This window comes from Pararge aegeria, chromosome 6, assembly GCF_905163445.1.
Source record: "Pararge aegeria chromosome 6, ilParAegt1.1, whole genome shotgun sequence".
NCBI lineage: Eukaryota > Metazoa > Arthropoda > Insecta > Lepidoptera > Nymphalidae > Pararge > Pararge aegeria.
Window position 1 is genome coordinate 4900588 of NC_053185.1, and position 19597 is coordinate 4920184.

General features: G+C 35.9%; 2 protein-coding genes across 3 annotated transcripts; both read left to right on the plus strand.

The window, feature by feature from the left end:
- The first annotated feature begins 643 nt into the window (after positions 1 to 643).
- On the plus strand, positions 644 to 9001 carry LOC120624762 (28S ribosomal protein S22, mitochondrial). 2 transcript variants are annotated; one of them, XM_039891478.1, is made up of 7 exons: positions 644 to 880; positions 971 to 1197; positions 1730 to 1854; positions 2028 to 2085; positions 6598 to 6788; positions 7929 to 8109; positions 8742 to 9001. In XM_039891478.1, the coding sequence occupies exons 1-7, from the start codon at positions 766 to 768 to the stop codon at positions 8955 to 8957; spliced, it is 1113 nt and encodes a 370-aa protein (XP_039747412.1). In that variant the 5' UTR covers positions 644 to 765; the 3' UTR covers positions 8958 to 9001. The 2 variants fall into 2 exon arrangements, with proteins under 2 accessions (XP_039747412.1, XP_039747411.1); XM_039891477.1 differs by having other exon boundaries at positions 646 to 880; positions 6580 to 6788.
- A 2181-nt stretch (positions 9002 to 11182) lies between these two features.
- Positions 11183 to 16621, plus strand: LOC120624286 (MORN repeat-containing protein 3-like). Its single transcript, XM_039890738.1, has 5 exons — positions 11183 to 11368; positions 12406 to 12469; positions 14422 to 14669; positions 15298 to 15485; positions 16483 to 16621. The coding sequence occupies exons 1-5, from the start codon at positions 11224 to 11226 to the stop codon at positions 16588 to 16590; spliced, it is 753 nt and encodes a 250-aa protein (XP_039746672.1). The 5' UTR covers positions 11183 to 11223; the 3' UTR covers positions 16591 to 16621.
- Positions 16622 to 19597: the final 2976 nt, after the last annotated feature.

Genomic DNA, 19597 nt, shown 5'->3' on the forward strand with positions numbered 1-19597 from the left:
TTGCGAAACGTTCCGAAAACAGTTACGTTCTCAGTCTTTTTTTTTTTTTATACTAGAGCTGTAACCATTTTTTTACTGAATATCGAAATTAAATATTGTGTAGTTATCTTTACTGCAAAGAATGAGCTTGATTCTCAAAATGGGTTCTAAATAATGAGTCTGAGATGATGTATCTGACCAAGTGGCACATGACTGAAGCGTCCCCGCGCGCGCTGCGCAGTTTTTCGTTCCTCATCTTGTAAAGTTGACTGTGCGCTCGTTTAAGTTTGATATATATTATTTACTATTACGTTAACTATGGCTCTTCTATTTTGGACATTAATTTAAACATAGTGATTTGACTCGATTTTTGTGTTTGTTGTTATATAGTACTAACTCTGTTTCAACATGTTGAAAAGTGGACGTATAATCAACAGCCAGTCACGCGTATTGGTTATGAAGTTAAAGGAATACTTTGAACGAACGAACACTTTATAATACATAATAATATCAATCAAGTACTGATAGATTTATCGTGAGTATCGCGTACAGAGTCTTATGGTTCCATAACTAGTTACGTCGCGATGACAAGTGTCAAAACGGGCCTATTACATTTTTACGACTATAGTTAGTTAAATACCTAGCTAACCTACCTAGTTAAATGCCTATGGGTCTGTGTTAATATCCGCCATCTGTGGTTAGATTTACTTTGTGGATTTAAGGTTAAAAAATAGAATAAGTAATAACTCTAAAAGTAAACAAAATTTAGTAAAAATAAATTGGACCATGTCTATACTGAAAATAGTTCGAAATAATGCTAAATCTGTTTTATTACGATGCAATGAGCCACATATACTTTTGATTTCTTCCAGAAAATTAAGTATAGTTCCATCAATTTATGGTAAGCAATGAATAGTTTGAAGAGACCAATATATTTTCTGAGTAAGATTGTAAGTGAACTCTTGCTTTTACAAGCATCTTATCTGTCCAGATGGGGAGGATCCAGCACCAAAGTTCTTTTCGTCGGGAATCCAAGTTCTATTGAAACGTTTAACACGGCCAGATTTTGCTAAAATATTCCGTAAGCGTAACAACACCAATGTTTCGGTGCTACGGACACCTAAATACAAATTTGTGACTGACGAGGAACTGCATATTGAGAAGATGAAAGCGAATAAAAGTGCAGACAGGTTATTGCAGATGCCACCAGTAGTCAAAGTATGTTTAAATTTATTAACTTATAGCATGTATGTGGGTTGTTATATTCGATTGAGGATTTTCTGAAAAATAAAAATAGCAATTTTTGTTACAATAAAAATCAATAGTTTAGTTAAAACACTCTGAAACTATATAAATTTTGTAAAAACAAAAGTATAATTGAAAATAATTATTGTAAATATTCTATTATATCCCCTATTTAGGCCCAACAATCCAAAAACTTTTCTCACACGTCTCCTCTCAGAATGAGAATGGTTTAGGCTGTAGTCCACCACACTGGCCAAATGCAGATTGATAGACTTCACACACTCTTAAGAATATTATGGAGAGCTCTCAGGCATGCAGGTTTTTGCCGGACATTAAAGTCTGTACTTGTAAAAGGAAGCTGAAGCTATCACTGCTTCAAAGTGTCACTGCATGATTTTTATTTCAGTCATATTTCCTAATCCCTATTTCCGGTTGCCTAGCAGAGAGAGATTCTAAGCAATAAGACATTAAGTAAACCAATTAAGTAATAAATAATTGATTACAGGTGCACACACCAATTGATGATGTATTATCAAGAGACCCAGCTTTGACAGAGTTTGATTCAGCCAGATATTTGTTTACTGACATCAGTTTTGGGGTAGATAATGAACACAGAATGATTGTTGAAAGGTTGGTAATCCTTCCTAAATAAATAAACTAATGCAATTATTTCTGTGGCTGGTTTTCAAAATATACAAACATACAGTTCATAGCATATGGCAATGCAAATTTTCTATATCATATTATACTATAAAATATTTCTATCTACATTTTATTACAAGCATAATCTTTGACTGTTTTAGAGAGCCGGATGGTACTCTGAGAAGTTGTGATCATGAAGTGAGGAAAAGATTGAATCAGGTATTTAAATGTTATTATTTATTTATTAACTGATAAAAAATATTACATGGTATATCCCTACTTCCCTACTTAATATTATAAATGTCAATGTAAGTTTGTTTGTTACGTTTTCACGCAAAAACTATGTGACAAATCCTCATGAAACTTTGTACACATATTCTTGGAAGTGTTAGAAGTAATAAAGGATACTTTTTATCCCGACATTAAGCTCGGTTCCTTTGGGAGAGGGGATGAGTGTTTGAGTGTTTGACGATTTTACACCATAACTCTGACAAATTGTTATAATTTAAATAATTATATTTATACTATAGAGGTTATAATATGTGCTTAGTTTTGCCCAAACTGTGTTTGAAATTAGAGGACAGAACTCCTCAGCGGACAGCAGCAAACCCCTTATTTAAGACAGCAATACTGAATACTTTATTTTTTTTTAGATCAAAAACTATATTTAATGCCACATCAAAAAAAAAAACAAACGTAGACGACAACAGCCTATAAAGATTCTTAGCACCCTTAAGTCTTGTATACTTGTTAGGGTAGTACAAATTTCTCTTTAACAACAGATTAGGTACGCACGCGAATTTCGCACGTTTTAGACGGTCGAAAAAGACATAATTCTTGAACCGAGGCTTCATAGCCCTACATAACTTGACTTTGTACAATTTATGTACATATAATAAGAAATTTCATGTTATAGACTTTAGCAAATGTGCTAATCCTACTTATAATTTGTACCGAGATAGATATTACCTATCACACTATTTTAAACAACAGATAGCTGTTTCGCTATCGTATTTTTTTACCATAACAGCCAAGAACTTGGCTAAACCAGCTGCTTTTATTGAGCAGTGTAATAGTTTTGACATGAAAACCTTGGAAATTATTCCAAGTCATTTTAGTTTAAACTAGTTAAGGAGACAACAGAGGCTTTCTCTTGCTTAGAAAAGCAGACAACTGAGTCTCCCTCAGGCATATATGAAAAAAATTATAGTAAGGGGTCGCACAATGTACTATTAAACCAAAAATATAATAAAAAATCTAATTCTAATTATATCAACTTGGTTCACCAAAATATTCAATGTATTAGAGGAAAAGACTTAGAGATTGAATTATTTTTAAATGATTTTAACATTAGCATTTTATGTATAACTGAGCACTGGTTGAAAACCCATGAATATTTGTTTAATTTTGGTAACCACCAGGTTGGTAGTTCGTTCACCAGGGTTACAGCGATTCATGGAGGCTCTTTAATTTTATTAAATAAAAATTTAAAATTTAAAAACAGAAACGATATTGTTAGCCTTTCTGTTGAACGGACAATAGAGCTAGCCTCGGTTGAACTAGAGCAATTTATAATTGTTACTGTTTATAGGCCACCCTTGTCAAACTTTGAACTTTTTGAAAAGGTAATGGATGAAGTGTTATTTAAAATATCAAAGTGTAATAAAAAGTTAATAATATGCGGAGATTTTAATGTAAACATTTTAGAAAATAACTCTTTAAGTATCAAGTTATTGAATTTATTTAAAACTTACAATCTATCAAATATGTTCATGGAGCCCACAAGAATAACTGCTACTAGCGCCACCTGTTTGGATAACATCTTTACAAATATAATTCCTATAAGCAAAAATATTATTAGTAAATTAGACTCTGATCATTGTGGTCAAATTATTCAATTTGAAAATGTGAAGAAAAATGTTTCTAAACGTAAAATAACATTTGTTCCTGTAACATCCAACCGCATAGAGAAAATGAGATATAGCCTAGTAAATGACCTCCCATTCCTACCCTCAGGGGCGACTCCAAATGCAATGTACAGCTCCTTTTTCAATACCTTTAATAGACTATTTCATTCTATATTTACTAGTAAGTCGGTTGTGATTACTGATACATTAAATTTTAGTGAGTGGGCGACAGTTGAACTTCATAAAAATAGGCAAAAGCTGTACGAATTGTATGCTGAACGTCAATTTAACACTGGTGATAAGTTTGGGGATTATGTTAAATTGTTTTCCAAGAATTTTAAACGCGCTTGCCACTTAGAAAAGACGCGATACATCAAAAATAAAATTAAAAATAGCAGCAACGCAATCAAAACTACTTGGAACATAATTAATGAGGAGACGGGAAGAGTAACACCACGAAATATTAATTTTAAACTTAATGTAGATAATAAAGCCTTAACAACAGATTTCGAGGTGGCTACTGCTTTTGAAACCTTCTTTACCAACATTCCCGTCTCCACAACAGAATCATTAAACTCTTCACCAGATATGGCTCTCTCTCTATTAAAGGAAAATGTGCCTGAGTGTAACCATTCTTTTAAATTCACGCATGTTAGTGGCTCTGACGTTATTAAAGCCTTTAAATTATTAATTAATAAAAAAACAAATGATCTGTGGGGCATTTCCGTAAACGTTGTCAAATCATTAATTGATATTGTTGCACCCGATTTAGCCTTAATATTTAATAATTGTATAGATTGTGGTGTGTTTCCTGACTTAATGAAACTTAGTAAAATAGTTCCATTGTTTAAATCGGGTAGTACTTCTGACCCCACTAACTTTAGACCAGTATCCGTACTACCCACTTTCAGTAAAATCTTTGAAAAACTCATTTTAAATCAATTACTTTACCATTTTCATAAGTATAATTTACTTCATATTAAGCAATTTGGTTTCACACGGGGTCGCTCAACAATCGACGCAGGTGTTGAGCTAATACAAAACATATTTGAAGCCTGGGAGGAGTCACGTGATGCACTTGGTGTGTTCTGTGACTTATCTAAGGCGTTTGATTGTGTTCAACACGAAACGTTAGTTAGGAAACTACACCACTATGGAATTCAGGGTGTAGCTCTAGACTTAATGAGTAACTATCTACGCGATAGAATTCAGAAAGTCGACGTGAATGGAAAACGGTCTAATGGATCAGTTATGAAAATAGGTGTCCCACAGGGGTCTATATTAGGACCATTTCTGTTCCTTATTTACATTAATGACCTTCCTTACCTTGCCAAGGATAAACACGGGATAGTTCTGTTTGCCGATGATACATCACTGACTTTTAAAATAAATCGACGTGAACTAGCTTTTGACGACGTAAACAACTCTCTCGCTAAAGTGGTACAGTGGTTTGAAGCTAATAATTTGGTTCTTAACGGAAAAAAAACCAAGTGTATAAAATTCACTTTACCTAATGTTAAACACGTGAAAACCACTGTACTACTTAATAATGAGGAACTGAAACTGGAGGATACGACAGTTTTTCTAGGAATAACGTTAGATTCTAAACTTCAATGGGGCCCTCATGTAAATAATTTATCGAACAGGCTTAGTTCTGCTGCCTATGCGGTAAAGAAGATACGCCATATGACCGACGTAGAAACTGCTAGACTGGTATATTTTAGTTACTTTCACAGCATTATGTCATATGGAATTTTACTTTGGGGTAATGCTGCTGATATTAGCACTATTTTCGTGCTGCAGAAGAGGGCTGTTCGTTCTATCTACAAAATGGGTCCGAGAGAGTCATTGAGAGATAAATTTAAAGATTTTAAAATAATGACAGTGTATAGTCAGTACATATTTGAAAATTTAATGTACGTCCATAAAAACATTTCTAAATTTAAGAAAAAATGTGACTGCAATAATTTAAACATTAGAAGTAAGAATAAACTTACAGTGCAATATACTAGGTTACATAAAATTCATAATTCGTTTAAAGGAAATTGCATACAATTCTACAATAAACTACCAATTGACATCTTGGAGATGTCTCTTAAAAAGTTCAAAGTTTGTATTAAACGTAAGCTTATAGAAAAGTCCTATTATAGTATAAAGGACTACGTAAACGATAAAAAAGCTTGGGTGTAAATTATTGCTCTAACCAGGTTGCTCTTCTAATAATTTAAAATTACATTGTGAGATGGCGATAACAAAAAAAAAAAAAAAAAACACCCGGCTAAGTTTGTTGTGGGCTTCTTCTTAGACCGGGACGCGTTTGGAACCCTCGTAGCTTTAGTTTTAAGTTTACGAATGTGGTTATCGCCATCATCTCACTACCGTGTAATTCTTATGTACGCATCAAAAGTGCCACCTGTGGGCCTACTTGAATAAAGATATTTTTGACTTTGACTTTGACTAACTGCCATACTTCGAGTTATAGAACATTCAACAAATTGACTGCTAAACATACTTACCGCCGCTCCTGGTTGAGACTTTTTACCACTGTCGGGGTGTGCTTCCTGGCCTGCTTAAATACTAAAATAAAATGTTGATGAAAAATTAAAAATGAAAATGGGGAACATGGAAAAGTTTGTGAGCTAGCAACATACTGAGGGTGTGAAGTGAGAAGTGCGCAGGGCGTTTCCACTGTTTTTGCACTCAATATTGAATGACTTTAATTCTGAGACATATAATATCTTTTAATTCATTTGTATTTAATTATAACTAACTTTTGTGCTAATTCGTTTTGGTTAACTGATTACAGATATATTTCCCGATGCAGGGTCGCAAAATAAGGGAACCACTGATCTTTGAAAATGAAGAGAAGTTCTATAGCCTTCTAGAAAGACAGAAGTACGAGTATGTGTTGGACAGAACCTGTGTACAGTATGAACCAGATGAGCCGACATATCATAAACTTACCAGTATTACTTACCAGCATGTTGATCTAAACAGCCTCTATGATTTACTTAGGTAAGTAATATATTCTTCCTCTTCTTCTCCTGGGCTTGTCTCCTTACTTGGTTGGTACATTTTTCCTGTACCTTCGTACATTTCCCCACTGGGTTACGCCAGCCAGCTATGCTCACTCCAGAAGCCTAGCGGGCCACCCAGATCGCAGTCTGTTTCAGGGAGATGGGTATATATATACCCTCTGATCTGCCTCCATACATGTTCTGCCGGTAGGATTGTCGGTTATACCCAAGGCTCGAAATTTTTTTAAACCTGTTTTGATTATTAATCCATGTTCCAATCATTTGCTCATAACGGTAACCTAAAGAATTTCGATTTGTTCAATCATTTAACCAGTAAAACGCACAACATTAAAATAAACCAGCTATTAACCAAAATTTTCCGGTAAATTGAAACTGGTTCTGACTGGTACCTAAAATGTGTTTGTTTAATGAGCAATGCCCTGTTAAATATACGATCTAAAATAACAATTATACCTGTTCTCAATCGACAAACAATGCAAAGTTGAAGTAAGTAACGCCTAATAAGATTCCTAAGAGTACTTTTTCACCAATCAATTTTCACTAAGCAACTCATATATCCTAACTTGTCCATGATTCTTGCCACAATGTATGGTATTTTTTGTTAGTATTGTCATATTTCTTAATTTTTAGGTTATTAAAATATTTTTTTATCTGACATGGATATGGTATATAATGCCATAAGGACACTTTTTTCAAATTACTCATAATGCCTATTGCAGGTAAATTTGAGTTTTAGTCTAATAAACATAAGATACATTGTACTTTGATGTTCAGGTATTTCAATACTCGAAAATGACTCTTCGATTGCGAGCGAAAAAATCTTGTACTAGGGCTACATATATTACGACAATACACACATCGCCAGCTAGCCCCAAAGTAAGCGTAGCTTGTGTTATGGGTACTAAGATGACTGTTGAATATTTTTATAAATAATATACATAAATACTTATAAGTATACAGATAAAAACCCAGACACTGAAAAACATTCATGCTCAACACACAAACATTTTCCAGTTGTGGGAATCGAACCCACGGCCTTGGACTCGGCCGTCAAAAGTCAAAGGATGATAATGTGCTACGCTTTGATCTATTGTATGTATCCATTAAATACTTTCAGATCGACCCGCCACTTCGGGCCTTTGGCGTTTTACCTGACGTGGCACAAGTGTGCGGATAGCTTGATGTTGGAGCTGCTACAAGGTGGTGCCATACGTGAAGCTGTTCTACTGCTGGCTCTGCGACAAGCTGTGCATAGTGACTTAAACAATGGCGAAGAGAGTACTACTCTTGTGTCACAGGTAACGTTCTTCATCATCATATCAACCCATTACCGGCCCACTACAGGGCACGGGTCTACTGCCACCATAAAAGGGTTGTTAAGGGTAGTCCATCAAAATGGCCCAGTGCGGATTGGTTGACTTCACACGCCTTAGAGGACATTACGGAGAACTCTCAGGCATGTGGGTTTCTTCTTCTTATTACTTAGTAAAGTTAGAGGTGTGTGCTGGGATTCGACTGAAGCCCTAAACGCTGGACTATAACCGCTTCCTTCCTGGTAATTTAACTAAATTACACAAAATCATTGCACATACCTTGTGCATATATACTGCAACTATTGCGCAAAAGTTCCGAGTTGTTTTAAATTATAGGTACTTCTTATGGGGCGCTATGAAAATAAGATTAGAGTGATTTTTTTTCCAGATGGAACCGGATGTGTTTGTGTTTTAGAAATCAAATTATATGTCGAGGGTTTGAATGACAGATAGTTTTGAGGAATTTGTAGTATTTGATGATGTCTAACGGAATTTCAAAGTTTAAACGAATTCTGTTGTCTGATGACTTTCTCAACTTAAACTGGGTTAGACTTTGGTGGACAGATAAATAAGCTTGGGGGACAGAAAGTTTTATGTATAATAACTACTTGTTACAGATTTTACCTACACCAGTGCAGCTAACGAAACATGAAAAATTATCCGAGGAAGATATCCAACTTGACACTAAATGCATCGAGTGCGTAGAGAAATACATAAACACCAACTCTGCTATGAAGAGCCAGCAAGGTTTAGCTTTACAAGGCTTCAGAGAATATTACCAACAGCTTGTTGAGCTAAATAGGGGATTGAAGAAAGCTCACGGAAGCGCTTGAATTGTTTGTAGATGCGTATAGTAGTAAATATTTGTATAAGGCAATTGGATTTTTATTTTTGAACTGCGATTGCTCGCTATATCCTCTTACTTTTTTTTGTATAGTGATAGTTGACGGACCTAGCAGATGTCCCACCTGATGGTAAGTGGAAAACCAGCGTATATAAACTAGGCCACACCAATCAGGGCATGCAAGGAATTCGTTATGCAACTTGCCACCCTGTGTCCATCAACCTAAGGCATAGGTTTTAAGCTACATGTGTCTGTTATTGCACAGACAACTACGCCCTTCAGACCGGAACAGAGCATAGCGACGATGCTACCGTTACGGCAGAAATAAGCACGGCGGTAGTACGTCCCCGGACGAGCATTGTCACAAAAAGCTTGACTAATACAAAACTAGAAATACCGAACTTTTATCCCCTACCCTACCTACAGTAAGCTGTCTCATATTTTTTAAGAGGTTTCATGTTATGGGAGTCTTGTATGCAATTGTTGATAAATAGGTATTAACACATTCACGTGACAGAAATATCCCAAAACCCATATTTGTGTTTTTATACCTCTTAAATAAATAAATAAATATACTACGACAATACACACATCGCCATCTAGCCCCAAAGTAAATTTAGCTTGTGTTATGGGTACTAAGATGACTGATGAATATTTTTATGAATAATATACATAAATACTTTTAATATACAGACTTATTAAAGAACAGTTGCATAAATAACTATTAATAATCTGTGGTGTGTTATGATATTGGTCCGAGTTGCGTAGTGGGCAGCAACCCTGCTTTCCGAGTCCAAGGCCGTGGGTTTGATTCCCACAACTGGAAAATGTTTGTGTGATGAACATGAATGTTTATTATAAGTATTAATGTGTATTATATTCATGAAAAAAATATTCATGAGCTAACTTAGTACCCATAACACGAGCTACGCTTACTTTGGGGCTAGATGGCGATGTGTGTATTGTCGTAGTATATTATATATTATATTGTAGTAAATATAGAAATACGTACCCCGTGATTGCGCAGCCGATGCGTGCTGTACGACATTTTGTTTGAAATAGCGCTTATATAAATATAATTTAATATGCTTATATTCTCTGCATGATCAGTAGTTGTAGAGCTTTTTGTGACAGAGCTAGTCCGGGGAAGTACTACTGCTATCTTTTTTTCTCTGGCAAGAAGCGTTGTTGCCCATTGGCGTGCATAGAGGGTATGCAGACAAAATAAAATCAAGAAAATCTCCAGTACGAGTTATAAAAACTTAAGGCTTTTATAATTTTTACAATGCGATCTTTAAGTTTTTTATAACTCGTACTGGAACCGACAGCCCTCTTTGCAGAACATGCATGGAGGCAGATGAAACACCTACGCACGTGATGCTGGAGTGAACCGCGTGACAGAGCAACGCGAGATCTACCTGAGATCACCGGCCAGTATCCCAGAAGTCCTCAGCAAACTGGGCGGTATACTGGGATTCTGGAATGAGCTTGGATGGCTGGAGTAGCGAGTAACAGCGGGAAATTTCTACGTACAACAAGCGAAGCGCTTACTTGCGGAAACTGCCGAGAGAGAAGATGAAGAAGAAGAACTAGTACTGGAGATTTTTTTCATTGTTTATCATCTGCTCGCTTAGTGCATACTCTTTGCATATGGTATACCCTCTTTGCACGCAACTGCCTACGCCTAAGGTTGATGGACACATGCATGTCCTGCGAAGTATTATTCTCTTTAAATGATCTATTTTATAGGTGATGGGTGTTAAACCCCTGTCTGGTGAACAAAATGTTATACCTGATTAATCATCACGGTACGGGTCTCCTCCCACGGTGAGAAGGGGTTACGCAGATTTCTGGACTTTGGACACCTTTAAAGCATTATGGAGAACTCTCAGGCGTACAGGTTTCCTCACGTTGAAGCAAGTGATATTTTAATTGCTAAAAACTGAACTATATTATAACTTAGAAAAGTTAGAGTTGCGTGCCAAGATTCGAACTCGCCACCTGGAAAGTGAAGTCGAAGTCCCACCCACTGGGCTATCACCGCTGCCTATATCTGGTTACTTACTATTATTTACAAATATCTTTGGGGAGACCAGATTTTAAATAAAATATCAATGAATAAGTATTATTATACAAACTTATTTCTCCAATTGTAACATTTTGGCTCGTATAATAAGTAGCCTGTGACACTTATTTGTCAAATAATTTACCTATTTGTACTTTTAAGGATTTTTATACAATTTAATATTTGAGATATGCCCTTTTATCACAAACCGAAAACATTCAAACCATTATTATTAGCAGCCGAGAAGAAATCTATAAAGAACGGCATTCACCACGCGATATTCACATCCAGGTTTGATAAATACGTCGGAGACTGGAAGGACGATTTAAAAGAAGGTAGGTACCTAATAATTGTTATGGTGAACTGATGTCGAAATAACTGAAACCTTACGGGGGTGGCAGGGGGAGGGGGGGATTGTAGGGTAATTCAAAATGCATTTCTGAAATCCAAAAACAGTGTACATAAGGTTCAAATTTAACCCTGACAAAGCTCTTAATCTAAAAACATAAGTAAAATCAAGTACCGAATGTCTATACCCAACCCTTTTTTTTAATCTTTAACGGCCTACTTGAACATATACTTTATAATTTACGATAATAGACTTATGCGTATGGAAAGGATCTTTAAAGAAAAAAAATATATATCTATATTTAGAATTGAAACTTTTGTTACCTGCGATAGACTCAATAATCTATACTAATCATAAACTGGATTGTTTGTTTGAGCGCGCTAAACTCTTTAACTGCCAGTCTTGTTACAATTAATCTTTATTGTATTTGATATCCCAATTTTTGAGGTTAGTTATAATCTTTTTTAAATGGAGGTCTTAGCCTATTGTTTTGTAATGAAATTTAGATAACAAATAAATAATTTTTCAATTTTTTTTTTTCAATTTTTTAACGCCAGGCTGCTTGTAACCCTTAAGAGCAACGGGTGAATATTCCTATTATCCTAGTTTATTCCTTGGAAATTGTTTCAAAAAAAATCCGTTTCCCATTCATTGAAAGTTAATAATCTAAACCCACAGAATTCAGAAAAAGACAGAATGCTCATTCAGCCATTATTGCATGCTGTGCTTTGTGTCCAAAAAAACGTGAACACGCTCCGTGCACGTCTCACTTCGAACCCTCAGAATGTTGCTAGCTCACAAACTTTCCCATTTTCCCTATTTTCCCCATTTTATGGGAAACGTTCAGAACATTACAGGTAAAATAATTACTGTCAACTGCAAAGAGAAATCAAGTGACTAACAGCCTGTTCGAGAGACACTACTAAAGTGGAGTGGTTTTTGATGCTTCAATGTACACGGTTTTGGTATGTTCTTAATTTGTCTAAACATTTGCCTATATTATTTGATTCTTTTGGTTAACAGGTAAAGGACTGTTTCTAACTATTACTGGGAAACTGTATGAAGGTGATTGGCATGAAGGATTTAGGTAAGCGCATTGGTTTAATTTAGAGCTTAATTCTAATTGCTAGCAAATTTAATCGTGTCTAGAAAGTAAGGTTTATAGGAAGGTATATTCTGACTTTTTTGAAAAGTTTAATATTGATCAATAAGCTAGCTTGTTGCTGGGTCTTTTTTATGCACACATGCAGCTTTTTGAATAGCAGAAACTGTGTCTTCCATTTCTTCCACGCGTCAGCTCAGTATTTGATGCTTTTGGTAAACAGGTAAAGGACTGTTTCTTACTATAACTGGGAAACTGTATGAAGGTGATTGGCATGAAGGATTTAGGTAAGCGCATTGGTTTAATTCAGTGCTTAATTCTAATTGCTAGCAAATTTAATCGTGTCTAGAAAGTAAGGTTTATAGGAAGGTATATTCAGACTTTTTTGAAAAGTTTATTAATATTGATCAATAAGCTAGCTTGTTGCTGGGTCTTTTTTATGCACACATGCAGCTTTTTGAATAGCAGAAACTGTGTCTTCCATTTCTTCCACGCGTCAGCTCAGCTGACTGGACGCCATCCATCCGGCGGTGGTCTTGCATGCTCCATCGCGAATAAATATGCAATACACCGCATACTTCGGTTATTAAAGTAAATCAAAGCAAACCATTCACTATATCTACCGAAAAACCTAATAAATCTCAAACCGCTGCTACAATGTTATGTTAATGAAAGTCGTGTTGGACGACAACTGTCTTTATTATCAGAATGCACATAACTTAGGAATTATGAGTCGTAGTGTTTCCAAACAGTGCCGGATTAACCACGTTGGAAGCGCGCGCATCTCGCTTGACTGACTGACTGACAGACAGACACGCACACGCACAAAGTCATCGCATATTTACTAAACTACTAATAACCCACACATTTGTTACCTATAGATAGCAAATACGTATTGTATTTAAGATACGTTTATATGTATTTAAGATACGTATTTAGTATTGAATGGTATTTTTACCTCTTTATACTTAAGAACCCATAGCAGATCAAGGGCTATTTTAAAGAATTTGTTACGGGCCCCGCGCTTGCTTAATCAGGCACTGCTTCCAATGACGATCATTGTCACGAAAAGTTCTACTACTAGGTACTAAACCTCTTCTGCATTTGGTGATTTTATCAATTTTTATTATTGCTTTAACATACCTAAAGCTATGTACCTAATGCTTATAGGTATGTGGACAACAAATTCCCAGTATCAGTCTGGGCCCCGTAGATATCAAACAGTTAAATATAAACATACTCTATATGTTCGTTTTTAAATAAACCCATCACATCTCGATCGTAAAGTTCAAACAAATGTTTTTTTAAACAGATATAGGCAGTGGCGTGCACTTCATACATGCACAAAAGCACTGCATACCCAAATTATTTTATATAAGTCGTATTGGAGGGGAAAATTTCAATTTCATGCCATTTACCTCCTTTATGCATACCCTGGTCAAAAACCCTGTGCACGCCACTGGATATAGGTATGTAGGATGTTGGCAGTGGCCTGCATTTCATACATGCACAATAGCACTGCATACCCAAATTATTTTATATAAGTCATATTGGAGGAGAAAATTTCCATTTTATGCCATGTACCTGCTTTATGCATACCCTGGTCGAAAACGCCACTGGATGTAGGTAGGTATTAACTATACCTAAACTTTACACTTTAAAAGTTATGAAAAGATTTTTCACCCAGTGAGACAAGTAGGAAAAAACTGAGTTTTTACACAGACAATGAATACAATTAATACAAATGAATGCATATGTACAAGCTACAAGATCTAGATTGTAGCGAATTTAACACCCGCTCAGTTACTCGTTTGACTTCCATCTAGTTCATAGTTCTCGGGTCTCCCAACCAGTATAAACCAACACTAAGATTTCCGTTGTCTCCAACGGCAATCCCAACTCTATGCCTAGTAGGGTATACCTACATAATTTTCTAGACATGGATTTGGAGTTCTGAGTCACAGACTACAAAATGGCACATTCTATTTGGAATACCGTGGGGAGTGGGTAAGTGGTAAACCAGAAGGCGTAGGCTGGCGATATTACGAAAACAACGATGTCTATTTCGGTTTCTGGAAGAGGGGACAGTGGCACGGCTACGGAAAGATGTGGTATAAGAACGGGACTTATTACGTGGGTTACTGGAATATGAGCAAGAGGGAGGGGCTTGGTATGTTTGTACAAGGTATTTAAATTCATTATTTCATTATTGTTAATATAAATATATTGACGTCCACGTGATAGGATGTACTATCCCAAAAATGCTAACTTCCTCACTTTGTGCTCGCGGCTCCATCAGTTATATGAATATGTTTCCCGCCTGCTGTCCTACCAGCATGAATCTAATGTACCTATCATAGCAGTTACATTTATTCAGCGCGCTAGACGCGTTATAATTACATTTGTAGTGCATCTCAGCGAATAAAACCTAATAATTGATATTAATTGACTAAACAATCTAAGATGGAAGCCTAGTTAGTGTTATGGCAGATTAAACTAAACAGATTATCGGGGTGTTGCTACGAACATAAATAAATCGCGTGAGTAGGTTTTCGGTGGTAATGTAACTATCCACGATCTACGCCTACAAGACCTCACCTAATTGAAACCGATGTTCTTAAAATAAATAGCTGGGAGTCTATACTTCCTTCTTGAGGTAGAAGCTAGCCCCAAACAGAAGTCATCAAGAAGCATGAAACCCATTTTTGCGATAACCCTAAGTATCTGAATGAAAAAACGGTCGAAGATAAATAAAAAATTTAAATGAATAAAACATTAGAACTAGAAGACTTTTAATACAATTTTTTAAACAGAAAATGGGAATCGATACGAGGGTCATTGGGAAAATGATGTGAAGAATGGTTTGGGTCGCTTCTACCACTTGCATACCGGTCAGTTGCAGGAGGGCATTTGGGATCGCGGGATCTGCGTCAAATCCAAGGTCTCCGATATCGTCACACGCCAGTTTTGTGACTTTCCCACTGAATGCGCCATACCTCCGGTGAATATTAGCTATTTATTCTTTAAAATAGCCGGTTCTAGTACTGATCACCTGGTTTTATTTCCCGAGTTGTTGTCAGGTCCCTATAGGGTTTTGCAAAATATTCTCAGTAGTAGGTACCTATCAGTTCAAACTTAAGGAAATAGGCATTGTCCACTCCCGTGCTTCGAGGAGTATTTTGGGTTATCGGTCCTGGTCATTATTAATTAATCTGTGATAATCGTCGCCATCGGTTAGAAATTCCCAGAAAAGATAGATAATTAAATATCATGCATTTCTATTGTTCATTAATTACAACCCAAAAGCGGATCCATACTTACAAGACTTTTGGCCATAGTCCACCACGCTACTCGCTAGCAAAGCGCGGGTTGGTAGACTTCTGTTACAGTAACTTTATAAAGTGGGTAAATAATTAAACTTTTGATAAGTATAACCAGATAATTTCCAGATATTTAATTAAATTGATAAGCATTTTAACAAATGTGCTGGTAATCTTATTAATTTAATAAATAATTTCAAGAAATAGTTAAAATTATATTTGATTAACAGCCAATGTCCATGTTAATTTGCCAGTGGGTATTTTGATATAAATACGAGTGCATTTTCACTTCAGTCCTGTACGGGCTTGAACGTTGCAAAGATACCTCCCGGTGCCTTGTGTGCGTGTACGTTTCTGTCTGTCAGTCAAGTCAGTCAGGCGAGATGAGCGGTATTAAATATGCGGGGCCCCCTTTCGCGCCGGGCCCGTAGCTATTGCTACTCTTGCTACATGGTTAATCCGACACTGATCTCGGGATGTTTTCCTTATTCCCCGACCCCCTAAAGGGAGACCAAAGTCAACACCGCGTCTTTGCTTAGTTCTGTTGATCACCTCGGATTATTGTTACTTACTATTGATGCGTTTAAAATATCACGCACAGAACTACTGGAATCTTTTCTCACTATCACAGCCCATCATAAATACCTAGATAGCTACTAGGTACGTTTATTTTTTCAGGAAACTTTGCTAAACTCCCGAAACATTTTGGAAAGAAGTGAAAGGTGGCTGAAACAAAAAATTGGAGAGGTTGACAAACATGTAAAACACTGCATCGATCAAATGTAAGGTTTATTTTAGAAAATAAAATCAGATCATTGTGTATGTACAATTAAAAATTTACAATTTAAACTATCGTTATTGTTATATGAATTATAGTAACATATTGTGTTGATACTAGAACCGGGATCATACACGCGCTGTTTTAGTTGGTGTATCTAGGTTTTCTACGATTCGTATTCAAATACTTGAACATCGTAGTAAAATTAATCTGATTAACATTACTTTAAAGCTCAGATTTGCCTATAATTCTTTAGCTCGGGAACAGAACGTTTGTAAAACAGAAATGAAAAGTACAAGATTTGCGACTCTTAAAACGATTGACTTTGAAGACAACGAGTAAAAACTCGAAAAAGACTCCTCGACTGCGAGCGATTAAATCTTGTACTAAGGCTGCTGTTCTTCGGTGAGCATGAAAGTGTGAAAGCTGTAGAAAGTTACAGTCAAACCCATCCTTTTCGCATTGTTGCCAACATCACAGACTTTATTGTCTCGGTCATAATAATTTACTTAGCGATTCACTCACTATTCCAACAGTTGCTAAGCGTTGGCCACCTGTTATACCCAAATAAATTATGCGATGAGTTGAGAACTGTTGCCATCAAATTATGCGTTTAGTATGAAGACGAGTTGGCAACTTGTTTGAATCGGTGGGGCAGCTGGACTGACTCTGTCGCGCACAACAAATAACCTTACGCACACATGACTTAAGACCCCGAGCGGATATAAATACACCCGGATCTAGTAAAAACAGTTAAAATTGTTTCTATAATCATTACATTATTTTATTTACTTGTCTTTAATATAAACCCTATACAATGAGAAAATGAACAGAATTTTATTACTATGTCATTATCATATCACAGTGATTAATTTTTTGTTGGTTATCTGTGAATAACCTTTATAGTTAGTTATAGTATGTAAGTATATTTACAGTGGTGTGCATTATGTACAGGCAATAACACACTGCATTTCGCTGTTTAATGGAATTTAATGACTTGGTTATTGAACACCGCACTATTTATTTATTTATTTGTATAAAACACACACAAATAAAAATACATAAGAATTAAAAAAAAAAAATAGTAGATAAAAATGTTTACGTAGTTCTTTACACCCCTAAGTCTTGGCGACTTTTCGGAGTGCTACAAAACCCTCTTTAATTGAAACAAAAAAAAAGAAAAAAGGTAACTCAAAAATCAAGAATTGTAGGGTTCAGTTAGAAACGTATGCAAGTGAACACATTGCCTCAGTGTTATCAATTGCATAAGTGATAACACTAGAATTGAAGTTAATGGCAACTTTAATTTGGAATAATTTTAATTTACTCCAAATGAAAATGTTCTGCGACTTCTTAGCAGCAAGGCTATATTGGTGCATTATATCAAACCCATTACCCTAAAATTCTAAATTCTAAATTCATTTATTACAAGTAGGCCTAATATATAAGCACTTTTGAAACGTCAAGTCTGTCTGTGTGAAGTGACTATACCACCTAAGCGGTCTTTAAGTGACATCGCACTGTAAAGTTAAATGGCTTGGCACACTTCAGGTATGAGTCGTAGTGAGCAGGTCTGGCACAATCGGAGGTTCCTGGCACCTCCAAGCAAATCCAGAAAATGTAAATATCCATATCGCCCCTGCCTGGGATCGAACCTGACACCACCTACAAGCTCGCCACGGTTGGACAGATAGAGTTGTCAACAATTCAATTCTTACTCTACGGAATGAAAGAAATCGTAATGAATATTTGAAAAACAAAGTTGCGTTTGCTATCTTGGGAACTCTGGGTCTCTGCACACCACTGTACTTATACTTGGAATTTGTGACGTCATATTGCTATGGTACCACGGCGTATGGCCCCACTGCCATACTTACATTTCAAAAGCGACATGTGAACTTTGTGATTATTGGACATTTGTATAGTTAATTTTTTCCTACTTGTCTTAAGATATAAACAATCGTTTTGGTGTAGTTTGTTTTAGAAATATCAAAAAATAAATAAAACAGATTTTTATAAGAGTGCTAACTTTTTCAACGTGGAACATTGTGAGAAGGATAGCACTACTTCTATAAAAAATAATTGGTACCAAACTGCCATACTAACCGCTAATAAAAAAGGTGACTTTGTAATTTTGTTAAAAAACTGTTTCCTGCCCATGCTAGCAGTTCAGGTTGCGTACTACCATTGCTTAAAACAGTATTATTTTATACTGTCCAGTTTATTTGGCACACCTTGACGTCCTAAAAATGAATCTAATTCTGGAACAAAACGTTACAATATAAAAATAATATTGCTTTAAGTGACGGCAGAAAGCACTCATCATGCAGTTCGCACAATTTTGCTTGGCTGTACAGATAATAGCTCTGCTTTTCGCACATGGGCCCTTGTAGGTAGTTTCAACTAAGAATCCGTAGACACATATATTTTTTAAATATTTTTTGTTTATTTTCTTTTTATTTTCTTATTCCATTACAGCTTTTTTTCAGCTGCAATTGTGGAACTAAATAAAAGAACATTGCTCATTTTAAACAGCACCTACGTATTGTTAAATGAATACGCTTTTATTGTACACCAAATAAAAGAGCAGGAAAATTGTTAATAAAAAGCCTTAACTATACATACAATTTGGCGACCTTATTGCTGCTAATGTATTCTATCTATAGTATATACATACATACTATACATAGAATACATATAATACACGGTGCTAGCGTAGTGGTTAGGACATTAGCTTAACTTTCGGGAGGCCCAGTTCAAATCCCAGCACGCACCTCTAACTGTCGAAGTTATGGGGTTATCACCTTATACAACGAAAATATTGCGAGGAAACGTGAATGCCCAAAAGTTTCCTAAACGTTTTCAAGGGCATGTGAAGCCCACCAATCCGCACTGGGCCAGCGTGATGGACTACGGCCTAAACCCTTCTCATTGTTTTTTCATTCATTGTCATTGGGAGGAGACCCGTGCCCTGTAGTAAGTACCGGTTTTGGATTGTTAAGTTGATAATACACT